Consider the following 16,080-nt stretch of genomic DNA (forward strand, 5'->3'; position numbering starts at 1 on the left):
AAATTAGTGAAAATGAGAGAATGAAAGAAAGAGGGCTGAGTCATGGTGATTTCACATGGCTTTAATCAAGTGCAAAATTCTTAATACTGCTACTAAATTTCTAGAATGCCTGTTAGGCGGTGTTTGTTATCTGTCCTAGATAACTATTTATTCTCAGATATTAAGAACCAGTTGACATAAAGAGTTTTGTTTGCTTTTTTTGTTTGTTTTTTCCATAGAAAACCTGGATTAACAGGCAGAGGGCTGTATGAATTAAAACCAGAATGTGCCAAGAACTTCAACCTGTATTTCTATCACTTTTCAAGGGCAGAGCAATCAAAGGTAACTAGGAATTTAACTTCCTGGGGTTTATTTTGTGCCTTTTTTTTTTGTTTGTTTGCCTTTTTCCAAAGCTTGCTTCTGTACAGAAGAATTACCAGCTGGATATTTGAGAATGTTAACAAAATTTGCCCAAGTTTTTTCAGTGATTTCTGTGCCACTGGATCCTGTGCCCTATATAGAGCTGTTGAAATCAGTGGTATTCAGGAGCTTGTCTGTCAGTTCCCTTGGGTCTTATTTTATGGAAATATTTAAAGCAATCTGTATTTTCCCTTACCTTTATGGAAATGGCCATTTTAGCTTAAACTTGCCTTACAGTTGTATGCTAGGAAAAGAATCCAGGCTGGCTCAAGAGAAAAGATTAATTTTGAAGTTGCATGCCCTACTTTACAAGTAGAACATAAGACAAACTGAAGAGAAATGAAAGCTTTCATGTTTATTTAAGGCTGGAAAAAAACAGTAACAATGTAGTAAAGCATGAATGCTTTTTTATTAGTTTTTTATTGGTACAGATTTGAGTAATGCTGGCATTGTTCTTCTATTTCAGGCAGAGGAAGCACAGAGAAAGCTGAGAAGACAGAACAGAGAAGATACAGGTATTTATTTTTGAGAGGAGATGGGAGAAGAGGGAATCAGATATCCAGCTGTGTATTGCCCTGACATTTAGACTACCAGCCTGTTCCAGTACTAGAGTAGAAGTTGGTTAGAAATTAAGCAATTTCCCTTATGTCTCCCTGGCTATAGTCAGGGATCTGATTTGTCATGGAACCAGCCTTCTGAAGAGCTTATTCTTTTGGCTTTTCTGGTACACACAAGTCATGTTGAATGGTGCAGCCTGTATTGGTAACACTTTATTGAGCAGCTGTGCTCTGCCTTAGGATCATAGAAGGGTTTGGGTTAGAAGAAAGCGTAAAGGTTGTCTGGTTCCAACCCCTTGCCTTGGGTTGAGACATTAAATGAGACATTTTAAATGAGTGTTGCAAATTTTGGAGAAATATCAAGCACACCAAATTTCTCTTTCAGCACTTCCACCGCCAGCTCTTCCTCCTTTCTGCCCACTTTTTGCCAGCCTGGTGAATATCCTGCAGTCTGATGTCATGCTGTGCATTATGGGAACTATACTGCAGTGGGCAGTGGAACACAATGGCTATGCCTGGTCAGAGTCCATGCTGCAAAGGGTATGGGTTTTTTATTTAAACTAATCCTTATGCTAATGGAGGAATGCTCATTATGGCATTTTAACATGATTTTATAAATTTGAATTGTTTACTTGGTGTCTGAAATATCCAGAATACTTTGAATGAGAAAGAAGTGGTGCTTCCTGATATGCAAAAGTATGGAAACCCTTCTGCCTCTGATGCAATTTTATTTTTAAAAGTAAATGGAAGAACCAGGTAAATTTCTAATGGGATACACATGAGAGGGAAGAATTCTGCTTGAATCAATGGCAGTAATGTTTATTGTGGTGGAGAGGTCATTAATCTGAGTTGTTGCATATCAAGCAGATATTGATTTTTTTTTCTTGATGTTCCTTTGCTTATTTTCAGTTTAGGCTAAATCATTTTAGGAAAAAAAACCATGAAAATGCACAAAAGAATATTCCAACTTGAAAATGTGTCCACTTTGGAAAACTTAACTGAGCTGTTTGTTCCTTGCAATTTATAATGATCTTTAGAAACCTGGAGGGTTATTGTACATTTTGGTGTCATGATTATCATTTTCTGGAGTGTGCAGAGAAGAGTAGTGAACTACCATCCAGGGGCTGTTTATATTGGCCAGGGTTGTTTGTTTAGGGTCCAACTCCAAACCTTTTAAAAATATTGATGGATTTTTAAATAATATTTTGCAAAAAAAACCCAGTTTTGAAACTGATTATTAATTTTTTGACGTCCAGTCTTATTGAGTGTATATTACATTTTACAGCTGAATTTAATATAAGCAGTTCTTTATAACACAAAAAAAAAAAGTTAAAAATGGAACGATATATTGGTATTATAAATCACAACAATGTAGTTATAGTTAGGTAATGTAAGAATGCTAGGTTTTAGAGTAACTTTGAATAAAATAAGTTGGTTGGCGTTTTTTTAGACTGAACTAAAATGTCTTCAGCCAGTCTCAAACTGTGAAATTCATTAGGGACCTATCACTTGCTCAGAAACTTGTGGCATTTCTCTGTGATGGTGCCATGCAGTTGTACTACGCAAGTCAACCACTTTTGTCTTGGAAACACTTGAAAAGGTGGATATGAGGCATCTGCAAGAGGTGGCCGGCCCATATATAGTGAGATCTTGTTAAATAGATGTGATAGACTGAGGAGAAATTAGCTGTTTATTAAAACAAATTTTAAAAACTTCAAGACTCTCATCAGGTTTTGCCACTTTTTCTATAGATATTTGGTCTGTTGCATTCCAGTTCTGTTACAAATTTTCAGGTGATTATCCATTCCTTACATGGGTGTCAATGTTGATTCCAGGCACCAGTAAACCTTTGTGTCTGGAGCATCCTTCCAGTTTTTATAGGGGTGCAAAATGGCTGATGACAGAGTTCGCCACCAAGAATGAATTATCTCAGCTTCAAAATGCCATTCAGACTATCATAATGCTAAATAGGGTAATTAAATTTTTTAAGTTCAAGGAGATTACAGCTCTTCACTGACCTAAAAATTAACATTATTTTAAAATGTGTGTCTAGAGAGAATAAATTTAACTTAAAAATTTGAATTTTTTTGTTGCTAAACTTTGTGTATAAAAAAAGTATATATAAAGTCTGCTTCGTGCTTCTTCTGTCCAGAGATTTGCAATAGTAACATGCAGGGGGAGGGAGAAAGATAAGAAGTACTGACTTCTCACTCACTAATCAGGACAGCAAACAGAAAGAGGAAAGTATTTAATGTGGATTCTAAAGTTTCAAATAAAGACTTGCTCCTGTGCAATGTAGCTTTGGAATTATGTATATAGAAATAACTTCAAATATATTTGTAATATGTAATTGTATTATATGACTTTCCTATTTCTTAATAAATTACTCAAACTGTATAACAAGCTAAAATTTGTATCTTTTATCTAGGTTTTGCATTTGATTGGAATGGCACTACAAGAAGAAAAACAACATTTGGAGAATCTCAGTGAGGAGAATGTTGTAACATTTACCTTCACTCAGAAAATATCAAGTATGCCTTTTTATTCAATTATATAGAAAATTTGAAATAACTGAAAATGCCAGGATCTCATATTTTATTCTTCTGTAACTGTATTTACCAGAAGAGTCTGTTTGTTTATCCATCAAAATGTTATTAAGTCGACTATAGATAAATGCTTTTTACATGTGTAGATTCTATGATGGTACAAATACTAAAGGCATTTTCTAGAGGAGAAAGCCAGAAGCTGAATAATTCCTTCTATAAGTAACACCTCAATAAAGATTGCTGCGTGTGATCAGGTGCAATTGCAATAATCATAGTTGCATTCCTAAATAGCCTTTTGCTCTTGATTGTCCTTTGTATGGTTTGACTAATGCCTCTAGTTTTGTTAACACATGTAAGTTCCATTTAAAGTAGTGGGAAATAAAATATTGGAGGCTCCCAAGATGAAAACAGCCAGGGAGCACATACAGTGCATTTCTTTTGTAAAAAAATATGGTCAGTGAGCAAAACATCTCAGGATTTAGAAGTTATTCATGAAACTTCTAGTTTGGAGTTCAAGTTTTGGAGTGAGGTAGAGTTAATAATTACATATTGTGCCTATTTGTTGAAGGAATTCTTCCGTTGCTGAACAGGCATCGGGGTTTCTTGTTTTTAATGTTAGTGAGTGATTAATTTTCCAGTAACAGTATAGTCAACAGTATAATAATTGTAAATTTTCTCTCAGAACCAGGAGAAGCACCCAGTAACTCCCCCAGCATACTAGCTATGCTAGAAACACTGCAAAATGCACCTCATTTGGAAGTGCACAAGGACATGATCAGATGGATATTGAAGGTAAATGTACTTTATATTGCCACTGAAAATCATGGAAATAAGATTTATGAAACTTTCCTAATTAAATTGGGATGATTTCCTTATTTCCCATGTCGATTTGTTGTACCTAGTTTTACTCTTCTGGATTCCAGTACTACACATTGTATAGTCAGGATTATAGTATATACAGTTATATTTTCATGTCCCAAACAAATTCAAGGCTTTTTTTTTTTTTTTTTCCTTACAGACTTTTAATACTATTAAAAAGCTAAGAGAAAGCTCTTCTTCAAGTCCCGTGGCCGAGACAGAAGGAAATATTATGGAGGAGGTAAAAACGATGTGTAACAGCTGATCTGGAGCAGGTCTGGGTGGTGACTAAGGACTGTATTTCTAATTGTAGCTCTAAATCAAACATGGGAAACATCAGTGACTTCTGAAAATCTGAAAATCTGTTTCACAGTTTATAGACCAAACTCATTTGTTTGAAGAACCTATTGGCAAAGTCCCTAAGCTGTTTTTCTTTGTTTCATTATTGTAGTCTCCAAATCTTTTGCAATTTTACTCCCTAGAATTGTCTGTAGTACAGTCACAGCATTAAATGTTTCTGCTGTTCCTGTAATTTCAGACTTCATGGAAAGTTGCTAAAATAAATGGTTATGTATATATTTTTACCATGCAGGTCATTCCAGATAAGTTCTGTTGATGTGTGTAACTTGACATGAAATTCTAGGTACTGCACACAGACCTTAGAGCACTGTAGTGTATGTAGGAATGTAGCTGCTGTGGAGGGAGAACAGAACCAGAGATGAGACATGTCACTCTCTTACTCTTCTATCCTATGAACACTTAGAGGGAAGAGAAATACAAAATACAGTTAAAGGTTGAGGGGGAGAGGTTCCCCTTCTAGGTCTGCAGTTCTGCCTGGCATTGAACACAAGCTAAAGAAAAGAGGGCACAAAATAACTCTTTGGTAGACTATTCTTTTGTCTTCTATGAGATTCTCATTGTTTGGAGGTTAGTACAAGGTACGCATGCAGTAGCTAAAATAAATAATCTGTTGTAGCAAGACTTTAAAAATGACTGAGTGAACAATATTATTTCAGAGTTCACGAGATAAGGACAAAGCTGAAAGGAAGCGAAAAGCTGAGATTGCCAGACTGCGCAGGGAAAAGATCATGGCCCAGATGTCTGAGATGCAAAGGCACTTCATTAATGAAAACAAAGAACTCTTTCAGCAAACTCTGGAGGAACTGGATACTTCAACCTCCGGAGTCCATGAAAATAGGTAAAAGCATCTTGTTTAGATTTTTTCCCATTAATGTTTACATCAGATTGTCCTATTGTTACTGCTTTCAAAAGCTCTTTTTTTTTTGGTCTTGATGGAAAACTGTTAATTAGGTTCAGAGACAAAAAAGCAGCAGTAAATTGAATGCTTCCCTCTCCCTCTCTGTCAGAATTGTGGGATAAATATCAACAGGCAAAAACTTTTTTGTACAAAATCACCTAGTAAATTATTAATAACGCTGAAGAGACTATGCCATTAAACGTAGTAAATTGGAAATGGCTGATTATATGTGTGTTGAAGATCTGGAAGAAAATCTGAAAATCTGCTTGGTAGTTGGAAATACGAATTAGAGAACACTAATGATTTTGTGGGGAAATGGAAAGTGTTTTCAAAATTCATATCAGACACTTAAGGGATGCTGATGATGGAGGGCTGCAGATTCAGTTTCTGTGTTAAACTGGAGTGGGTTATACTATTGGGAGGATTATGAATTTTTCCTGGAAAATACATGCTACTTCTGGGCATATAGGAATTGTTATGTAAATGCCCAGAGAGCATTTATCATAAATTTAAGAAACTCACTAAGCACACTTAAGTCGTGATAATACAATGTTTTTCAAATAATTTTCTCACTAATATTCTTTGAATATTCTAGCCCTGTAATTTCGGACGCAAAACTCACAGCCTTGGGTCCAGAGCAAACTAGAGTGGCTGAACCCAGACAGGTTGTTATGTGTATATTGTGCCAGGAGGAGCAAGAAGTTAAAGTGGACAGCAGGGCTATGGTCTTGGCAGCATTTATCCAGCGGTCAACTGTGTTGTCTAAAAATAGAAACAAAATTACTCCAGATCCTGGTAAGTAACTGTTCATAGTTGTCTTAAGTATTAAATAATGTTTGGGTTGCTGTGACAACAGCATTTTTTCATCTGAGACAGTGACATAGCGTTCTTATGTTAACTGCTTGTGAATAGCTTCATTGTAATCAGTGGCAAAACTTCCATGTTTTTGGTGAGGTAGAAATGTGTGTGCTGAATAATGTAAACTACTGAGAACATTGAGCTTTTGCTATTCATTTGTTACAAATTATTTTAATCTGTTGTAAAAACCCTTAAAATCAGAAGTGTTTGTTCTTAAATCATGCCTGTGACATCAGAGAGAGGAGATGTTAATGTAGTGCTTTAAAAGCACAAGATGTACATTTTCTTCCTCTCAGTTACATTATCTGAAATGCCTCTAAGTGATAATAAGTAATCTTGGCTTTTGGTACCTTGTGAAACAGATCAGTGAGCAAAGGGCATTGTTACAAAGGTTTCTCTGGATTCTGTATGTGTAAACACATAGAAATATTTGCACTGAATTGTTTTGCACTCTCACTCTGAAAATTAATGTCCTTGAACCCTGAAACTCATTGTTTGATGCTGCTGAACCACCAAAACTGCAGGTTGATCTTGAGGACTTGTAGCAGGGCCCAACATCTCTAAAAGCTTGTTTTGAAGCCTTTAAGTACAGTACATGCACTCAAAGAAAAGTAAAATGATACTTATAAATAATTTAAACAGTTTAAGTTGGTATGGATTTGTAATGTGTTTTATGCTTCACCAAATGAACTACACTTCTGTGATAAATTAAATAATAATGCAAATGTGGCAACATTAATCTGCCATCAAGTACTTCGATAAATGTTTATTTCAAAGTTGGGTTTCTTTTTTCTTTCAAATACAGAAAAGTATGACCCCTTATTCATGCACCCAGATCTGTCATGTGGAACACACACGGGTAGCTGTGGACATATTATGCATGCGCATTGTTGGCAAAGGTAAAAGGTTATATTTAAGTTTTTAGTTCAAATAATATTTTATGTTAGCAGTTTGCCTAATGGCACTAATTTTAATGGCAATGTTGCTACCATGTAGTAAACTTGAAGAGGAATTTCAGGAAGTGATTAAAGCAGTTTTTTTCTGTTGGAAAAAAAGGAGTAGAAATCAAATGCTGTAAGCATATTCAAAATAATTTTCATTGACTGTCATCTTGGTAAAGAAGAGTCCAAAGCCATACACAGCAGCTTTCATTCCCTTTCCTTGTTTATCCCGATGCATGATTCCCTGTGGTGCACATGTATCTGGAGCTCAGATTTTATTTTGGTTTTTTTGCAGCTCACTTCTAGACATGCTTTTGCTGCTTCTGCTCTCTACTGAGGTTTTAAGTGACAGTGCATCCCTTCCACTCTTAATTCCTCCAGCAGGTTTAATTTGAAGTATACACATCTGTATGTGATGACCTTCAACATAAACTCAATTTTATCGTTTGTTTCTTAGCATTTTAATAAAGCCTTTTGCAGATATTCATTAATTTTCAGAGGCCTATAAACATGCTTAGTCCTATGTGGTGCCAATGCCACGTGACAAATTCAAACCATTCATGCCTCTGACTTCAATTAGACCCTTGCTTTGCTCCTTGGTATGGCTTCTGAAGTGCCTAATTTCAAATTCTGCCTTGTGTATGAGGAGTGGTAGGAGCTCCCAGAGATTCTCTGGCTATTACCACGCACAGGTTTAATTTGCGGTCTTTGATGTCACTGCTCACTGAAGATAGGCTTTTAATCTTCTTCTGTAGCTCGTGTACAGTCCTTTGTGGTTGCCATAATCTCCTGGAGATGCCCTTAGGTGCCTGTATTCAGATCATTTTAGGGTCACCACTGGGCACGCTTTAAACCACATCAGAGGCTTCTGGAATAGCAGTTACATTTAGCAAAGCAGTGAATTCAATTCCTTTTTCATAGAGAGTTCAGCCAACAGTTTTCTTGGCTGCTGCTGTTTGGTTGTGGCCTGTAATAGTAGACACCCAAGGATAATGCTCATGGCATCTTCTTAAAAAGTTTATGTAAAACTGAATTGGGTTTTTTGTTGTTGTTGGTTTTGTTTGTTTGTTTGTTAGTGTTTGGTCATTTTTTGTTTAGGGTTTTTGTTGTTGTTGCGGGGGCTTTGTTTGCTTGTGGTGTTTTGTTTTGTTTGGGGTTTTTTGTTTGTTGGTTTGGTTTTGGCTTTTTAATGCTTCAACTTGCTCTCTGCCTCTTCCCCTTTTTTCGTAAATGTAATGTTCAGACTTAACCATGATTTTAACATCCCAGTGAACTTCAGCACTTTAGGGTAGATTTTTACAGCCTAAAGCACTAATGCTTTATCAGTCAGAGGGTAGAGATATTTTCTTTGGATAATACTCTTATCTATATTTGGGGGAAAACAAAACTGTGTCTTCCTGAGAATTTTTTAATTTCTATGTTCAAGTAATAATAATTTGCCACTAATGTCTTGCTCTATTCTAAAGGTATTTTGATGCAGTCCAAGCAAAAGAGCAACGAAGACAACAAAGATTACGAGTACACACAAGTTATGATGTAGAAAATGGTGAATTCCTTTGCCCACTTTGTGAATGCTTGAGCAACACTGTTATTCCTCTGCTTCCTCCACCAAGAGTTTTGTTTAACAGGTCAGTTTGGTTTATAAATATCCTCAATAAATGTAAAAAAACAAGATGCCAAATCAGCTATAAATCAGAAGACCTTCCTGAATGTTTGTTGTCTTCTGTTTTGATACACTCATGTGGATTGCCTGTCTGTTTATTTTGTTTTATGGATTTTACTTCATTATTGTATATTAGGAAAGCATACGACCTGCAGAAAAAAAAACTGAATGTAAAAAATGTGTAGGAAGAAGAGAAAGAGCCCATTGAGAAACAGATTAATGATGTTGGAATGCCTATGAAATACTAATTTTGTCTACAGATTGTTTTTAACTGATTGTTTTGGGGATTTTTTTGACAGGTTAGACTTTTCCGGGCAACCAAACCTAACTCAGTGGATCAAAACAGTATCCCAGCAAGTAAAAGCCCTGCATTTACTTCAAAATGAAGACTGTGCAAGTAAGTGTGAAGAAATTTGTATATTTGTATGTGAAAATGTTATAATAATTGTGGAAGAAGCCAAACACTTTGGTTCTGCTGCAATGGAGTTGAGAGATGATGGCATAAGTGGCAAGACCAGCTTGAGATTTCAGTTTCTGGTGATGGAATTTCAGATTCTGCTTCTGCATCTTTCTATAATGTAGAAATTATGTATAGGTGAATAATCAGTGATTTATTACTTTTTGTTTGTGCAGGCCATTCTGGTCATTCAGAAAAAATGGATCAGCTGCAATTACCTGAAGGATTTAGACCAGATTTCAAACTGAAGTATGTATTTGCATATTAACAAATCACTAAAAATTCATCATTAAATCATAACATGAAAACAGAACTTCTGTGCTAGAAGGTCTCAATAATTAGGGCAAATATATGAATTTTGCTTTAAGTAGAAAAAATAATGTTATTATGATGATGATGACATTGAAGTCCAGCCCAGAAGTCCTGAGTCATTCAGTAGACTTTCAGAAATGAATTTGCTAAGTTGTGCAGAAGCATGCTGCAATTACATAAAGTATGGCATGAAGATTAAGTTTTATACTACTTATAGCTGGATGAAGGATTCACCATTATAGCCAGCACAACATGTAAAACATGAGAGAGGACTATGAAATGGAGAGAATGTTAATATGGAATTTCAGCTGTAAAGGTGTATTTGTATTTGGTTCTACACTCTCTTCACTTCAGGAGAAAGTAACAAAACTTGTTATGTGGTACAAACTTCGGTCTGCCAGCTGCTCACAAAATGCAAGACTCTTATCCCAGCTGATGACAGATTTACCTTTCAGTTCACACACATTTCTTGTAATGTAGCCTTGACTTTTTTTTGAAGACTAGATACTCTTAACACTAAAAATGAGGTTGGTTCCAAACAGATAGTCAAAAAATAATTGGGGATCTGTCACAAAAAAAATGAGGTTACAGAATACCAGATTCAAAGAAGGATATTGGAGTTGTCACTTAAAATTCCACTTGTTCATCTGTGGGGTTAGTGCTTATCATTAGAGGTACTATGCTGCCAATGGAGGACAGAATTAATTACTAATATTTTCTTTGTTTCAGGAATCCTTATTCTGAGAGCATAAAAGAGATGCTGACAACTTTTGGTACGGCAACTTACAAAGTAGGCTTGAAGGTTCATCCAAATGAAGAAGACCCACGTGTACCTATAATGTGCTGGGGCAGCTGTGCTTACACGATACAGACTATAGGTACTGATCTGTTCATTTGGCTTCTCTTTAGGAGATTTTCAGGATTTGGTTAAACTCACAACAATGAATTTTGTTTTCTTTTCCAGAACGACTTTTAGCTGATGAAGATAAGCCATTATTTGGTCATTTACCTTGTCGACAGGTAAGGACCAACTAGCAATTCCTTTCTGAACTGGTGGAAAAAAGAGGGACTTGTGCTTCTTAGTGAGGAATATCTACATTTTAAGTTATGCTTGTTTGATAGTTTTATTTCTTGGACCCTATTGTTTAGTTGATCTATATCTGGGTATTAAACTATTTAAAAATCACATCTAGCAAAACTGTTACTTTTTTTCCTATAACACATAATTTATTAAGGCTGCAGTTTCTCATGGTAACAGTCAAAATAAGAATGTCAAAAGGAACTTGCATATATGCATAAACGTAAGTAATTGTCATATACTTACACAGTCAAACTGCCCCCAGAAACTGCAGTTGAAAGGCCTGAAAAAAAAAATGCTGTTAAGTCAAAAGACCTTTCCATGCTGAGGAACTTCACTGACTGTGGCAGTGTCTCTTTGTTTTTGCAGGATGACTGCCTTACGTCACTAACGAGATTTGCAGCAGCTCACTGGACAGTTTCATCTCTTTCAGCAGTACAGGGTCACTTTTGTACTCTATTAGCATGTAAGTTTGCCAGCTTATGCTGGTTTTTTTTTGTGAAGAAACATGAATGTTTTCAGAATGACTGTTAGTCATTGATTTGAAAAGAATATTTAATGTAGTGGTTTTAAGTAGTAAACCAAGAGCTGCTATTTCCACCTCTATGTGCTATGTCAAGAAAAAAGACATTTCTTTTGGACTGCAGCTCCAAGAGAAACAGAGATATTTTGCTGTGAAGGAGTTCTCCATTAGAGAAAGATACCTAGAGCAGAGAGGGAAATGTGGTCCTTCACAGAAATAATCCACTGGAGCTTTAAAGATGAAGAAATTAAGATTAATGTAGTGTGGAAAGGATATTTGCGGAAGTCTGCAAATTTTTCTCTTTGAAAAGTAGGATCTCTGATAAGGCAGGACTTACTAGGTAATGTCATATGTTAATTGAGTATTTTAATGAGAACAGCCAAAATGTTCCAAGCTTGAAGCATTAGTAGATACAGATGAAAAGTCTGAAGTTCAGCCTAATGAAGTAATTGCCCATGAAAGGACTGTTCTGAAAGGGTATTATAAAACGGGATAATTTTAATATCTCCAGTCAGCAGAGCAGAGCAACTTTTAAAATGCATTGATATACTGATATTACTAGTAGATGGATATCAGCTACTTCAACAAACAGTTGGCAGCTTTATGGGGAAAAACTTAATTGACATCAGTTTGTAGCAGTAATGGTTGAGCTGTTTTTTATGTGAAGCAGAAGAGAAAATGCTGCTGGCTGTTTGAGTGGAACTTTGCAATATATGGTGTTCTGAGTGTTTTGGGTTTTCTTGAAAACTTGAGTCAATATTTCTTCAAAGCTCTCCTTCCTTCCCAGTGGCAGAAGCAACTATACTGCTTTTACTTCTATGAAGGAAAAGTTTCTGCTATTTTATTTTTTCAGGCTAGGAATAATTAAAATTATGAGCCTTTGATCTGTCTGTATTCTGTAAACAATACATAAAGATGACTTATTGAAAGTAAGTTTGGTTTTGGAAGTCCCTTGCTCTGGTCATGTTCTTGATACAGACATTTTTCACACTTTTGGGTTGAATTCTGTGGCTGTATGCTGACAAAAGGAAAAGCATTTGAAACCTGAGTCGCGATGAAATGTTTGCTAATAGAAATAGCTTCCAAATGTCACACGGCTTCAGCTCTCAATTTTTTTGGCCAGCAAGGCAGCAGTCTTCAACTGAAATATTTTTAAGTTGTCATGATGAGACTATTTTTTAATGTAGTAGAGTTTTGAAACTTGGCAGCTTAATACTTATAGCTACATTGTAAAATATACCCAGAGCTTTATTACAAATCAGATTTTACTGCTTGGAGTAAAGAAGTAAGCAGCTCTTCCTTGATTGTTACTTAAAATACCTTGTACTATTTTTCAAAACACTGAATTTGTGTTTGCTTTTAGATGAAGGTGCTTGGAATTTATTAAGTGTGTGAATTTCTGTTGTCATCTGAAGTGCTTTGGTTAATACTTGTGGTTTCTGTAAATACTACAGAGAGGGAGAGACAAACACCTAGCTCTACCTTAATTAGAGATAAAGTGATAAAGTGATGAACTCAAGAGACTGTAGCTATGCATTTTTGAGGCAGTAAGGCAAATTATTTATGTAAGGCATGTTCAGGCAGTCTTGAAATTAAGCAAATTGCAGACGTTTTATTTGAGCAGCTGTCCAAGAGACAAGGATCTCTGTTTCTATTTAGTCACTATTGTTTAAGCTTTTGTCATAGTTTGAGATACTGTCTCATTCTGTCTCCCCCTGTAAACCCAGGCAATGAAAGAAAGTCACCATGGGAGTAGAAGTGGCTACCTGGGTTTGTTATGTTTTAATACAATGAGGTAGGGAAGTCTCTTTTCCAGTAATGTTGGACAGTTCTTGAATTGATTCTGGCCAGAACAGGCATGTTTGTATTTTAAGTTCTTTAGGCATGTATATGAGGAAGATGGCTCTCATTTTTTAATGAAAGTACGCTAAAATATTTTCATGTATAAATGTTCAATTAATTTTATTTTTTTTTTCTCCAAAATACTTAGCACTGGTGCCTAATGAAAAAAATGGGAATCTTCCTTGCATACTTGATATTGACATGTTTCATTTATTGGTAAGTATTTCTTAATATATATTAATGTTTGGATCTAGTAGGCATTATGTAAAAACTATAGAAAACTTTCTCTTTACTCTGGGTTAAGAGCCTTTCAAAATGTTCAGGCTTTTAGTATTTTTTCACTACTTAATACATTTTGAAGACTTTATAAATTTAATAAAAGTATTATTAATCAAAGTATTAAATAAAAGCATTTAATAAATAAAAAGTAATTTAATAAAAAGTAAAATGAAAAAGTATTTAATAAAAGTATTCTTTCTTATAAATTAAAAAGGGGTAAGATGAGACAGAATGCATACTCTGTTAAAAAAATCCAAAATACAGGAAAATCTACCCCTGAAAGAAAACAACAAACCCAAAAAACCAGACAGACTCAAAACTCTCCTGATAGATAATTGTTGTTCTCTTACATAATGTCTGTATGATTAGGTTCAAAATTAGCCATGTGTAGTATGCTGTCTTCAAAGGGTATAGTTGGAGCATGAGCAGAGAGAAGGGGAAGATTCAAAAGTAGAAGGAATGTACCAATTTTCTTGTTTTCTTTCACAGGTAAGCTTGGTGCTCTCTTTCCCTGCCATACATTGTCAGGATTTTTCAGGGGTTAGTCTTGGCACTGGAGATCTTCACCTGTTTCATCTTGTCACTATGGCACACATAATACAAATTTTACTTACCTCATCAACAGGTAATGTCACTTTGTCTCAACTTTTATTGAAAAGATTCCTCCAGTCTTTACTTAGGAAAAAGCTGTGGTGCTGCTGGTAAATGTGTGCACTTTACAGTTACAAAATGGAATTGTTGGTGCTGTCTTTGAGCCACAAAGAGTATTGATATATTGTACTCGTGTTGTTTTTATTGCTCTACTCTGGGAGTTTCTTGGAGCATAGCTAGTAACGAATTCTGGCTTTCCAGCTACTGTTGCACTGCCTGGGAGTGTTTATTACGGGCCTGGCATCATTCCTTTGCATGATGAATGAGTTGCAGTCAGCAAAGTAAGGAATCATGTATCTCCTGGCAAGAGGAGCTGGATAAGGCCTAGTTTTCCAAAAGCAAGTACATCAAGAAACCAAACCAATTGAAGAACTAAACCAGCACCTCACTGGAGCTGACAATAGCACAAACTTACCATACAAGATGTGCAGCAGAAAACTGCTGTCCAGTACATCATATGCTCAGTGGAATACTTCACTTTGTTGGGACATTTTTATCAGAACTTGAAAAAATACAATCTTATTGTGTAAACATGTATATATGAAACAATTTGTTAATTATTTATTTCTTCTGCAGAAGAGAATGGCATGGACCAAGAAAACACTAACAGTGAAGAGGAAGTAGCTGTGCTTACACTGTATAAATTTCTTTGCCAGTGTACAGGAAGGTAAAACCATGATCTTTTGGTAAAATTTTATGTTATTTTTCTCCCTCCTGAACTCAACTACTGACTGAATTCTATATACTAATGCTGTCAAAGATGACACTTTTAACTTAGGAACTCTTACATCTTGCTTCTTATCAAGCACTTGTAGATTCAATTAAGAAATTATTCCTGTAAATTCATCTGTGATCAGGAAGATACCTGCTCATGAGGATTGTGCTCAGATTGTGCTAGTCAGTTTGCAGAATCTGGAATTGGCAGTGTCTGAGTACAGAAAACTTGTTAGGATGGGAATGGCTTTGAATGGAAAGAAAGCAGTTTTTAGGTGAAATTAGGAAGAAGTTGTTTTCTGTGAGGGTGGTGAGGCACTGGCACAGGCTGCCCAGAGAAGCTGTGGACTCTCCATGCCTGGCAGTGTTCAAGGCCAGACTGGATGGGGCTCAGAGCAACCTGGTCTAGTGGAAGGTGTCCTGCCCATGGCAGGGGGATTGGAATGAGTGGTCTTTAAGGTCCCTTCCAACCCAAAGCATTCTGTGAATCTCCAGAATCCAGAATTCTCCTTAAATTACTATTCCAGTTGGTTACATTTTAATGAATCTCTGGTTTGTTGTTTTTCTTGGAGTTTGCTTTGAAGTAAGCACTTTCCATAGTGATTGTTTCAGCTGAAGTCAATAATTTAGTATGCAGTGTGACGGAAGACTGACTAAATATAGCTCTCAAATGGAAATGATTAAATAAAAGCAAACTTTTTTTTTTTTTTTATTCTCTTAAGTGCCTTGAAAGAAATTTCCTCAGGCTGGCACCTGTGCAGGAATCTAAAAGCTGGAATCATGCCTTTCCTGAGATGTTCTGCTTTGTTTTTTCATTACTTAAATGGAGTCCCAGCACCCTCAGAAATTCAAGGTATTGCTTTGTGTTGAATCAGTTTTTAAGATGTAAACATTAATGATGAAAATAAATTACATTTAAACTCTCTTGTCTGAAGAAGCTGATTGGGTGGATGTGGGCTTGTTACCAGTGCAGCATCATATCAGCATAATGAAAAAGGCAAAAAAATGAATTTGTTTGTTTTTAAAATGTATTTTTAATATAGAGGTAAATTCCATTCTAGATTACTTAAAAGAGGAATGGATTCCCTTCTGTTAATAAGGTTCTGTTTCAAAGCCCCTATGGATTGCTATTTTCAAATGAGAC

At 35.7% G+C, this 16,080-nt stretch overlaps 1 protein-coding gene across 7 annotated transcripts in view; it reads left to right on the forward strand.

Annotated features, from left to right (window-relative positions):
* The window catches only part of UBR2 (ubiquitin protein ligase E3 component n-recognin 2), a 56,297-nt gene that overhangs the window by 33,607 nt on the left and 6,610 nt on the right, over window positions 1–16,080 (forward strand). For 5 of the 7 annotated variants that reach the window (XM_015622042.3, XM_015622041.3, XM_015622043.3 and 2 more), the window contains 19 exons: window positions 219–321; window positions 866–914; window positions 1,342–1,496; window positions 3,385–3,487; window positions 4,185–4,294; window positions 4,521–4,601; window positions 5,377–5,558; window positions 6,214–6,413; window positions 7,282–7,375; window positions 8,884–9,045; window positions 9,380–9,477; window positions 9,714–9,786; window positions 10,579–10,727; window positions 10,814–10,869; window positions 11,297–11,393; window positions 13,441–13,508; window positions 14,061–14,196; window positions 14,799–14,889; window positions 15,659–15,789. In XM_015622042.3, coding sequence (XP_015477528.1) covers window positions 219–321; window positions 866–914; window positions 1,342–1,496; window positions 3,385–3,487; window positions 4,185–4,294; window positions 4,521–4,601; window positions 5,377–5,558; window positions 6,214–6,413; window positions 7,282–7,375; window positions 8,884–9,045; window positions 9,380–9,477; window positions 9,714–9,786; window positions 10,579–10,727; window positions 10,814–10,869; window positions 11,297–11,393; window positions 13,441–13,508; window positions 14,061–14,196; window positions 14,799–14,889; window positions 15,659–15,789 — 2,138 coding nt within the window. Of the gene's footprint in view, window positions 1–218; window positions 322–865; window positions 915–1,341; window positions 1,497–3,384; window positions 3,488–4,184; window positions 4,295–4,520; window positions 4,602–5,376; window positions 5,559–6,213; window positions 6,414–7,281; window positions 7,376–8,883; window positions 9,046–9,379; window positions 9,478–9,713; window positions 9,787–10,578; window positions 10,728–10,813; window positions 10,870–11,296; window positions 11,394–13,440; window positions 13,509–14,060; window positions 14,197–14,798; window positions 14,890–15,658; window positions 15,790–16,080 lie in introns of those variants that run through there. The other 2 variants (XR_004496765.1, XR_004496766.1) reach the window with 2 other exon arrangements.

Source organism: Parus major, chromosome 3 (assembly GCF_001522545.3).
Source record: "Parus major isolate Abel chromosome 3, Parus_major1.1, whole genome shotgun sequence".
Taxonomy (NCBI): Eukaryota; Metazoa; Chordata; class Aves; order Passeriformes; family Paridae; genus Parus; species Parus major.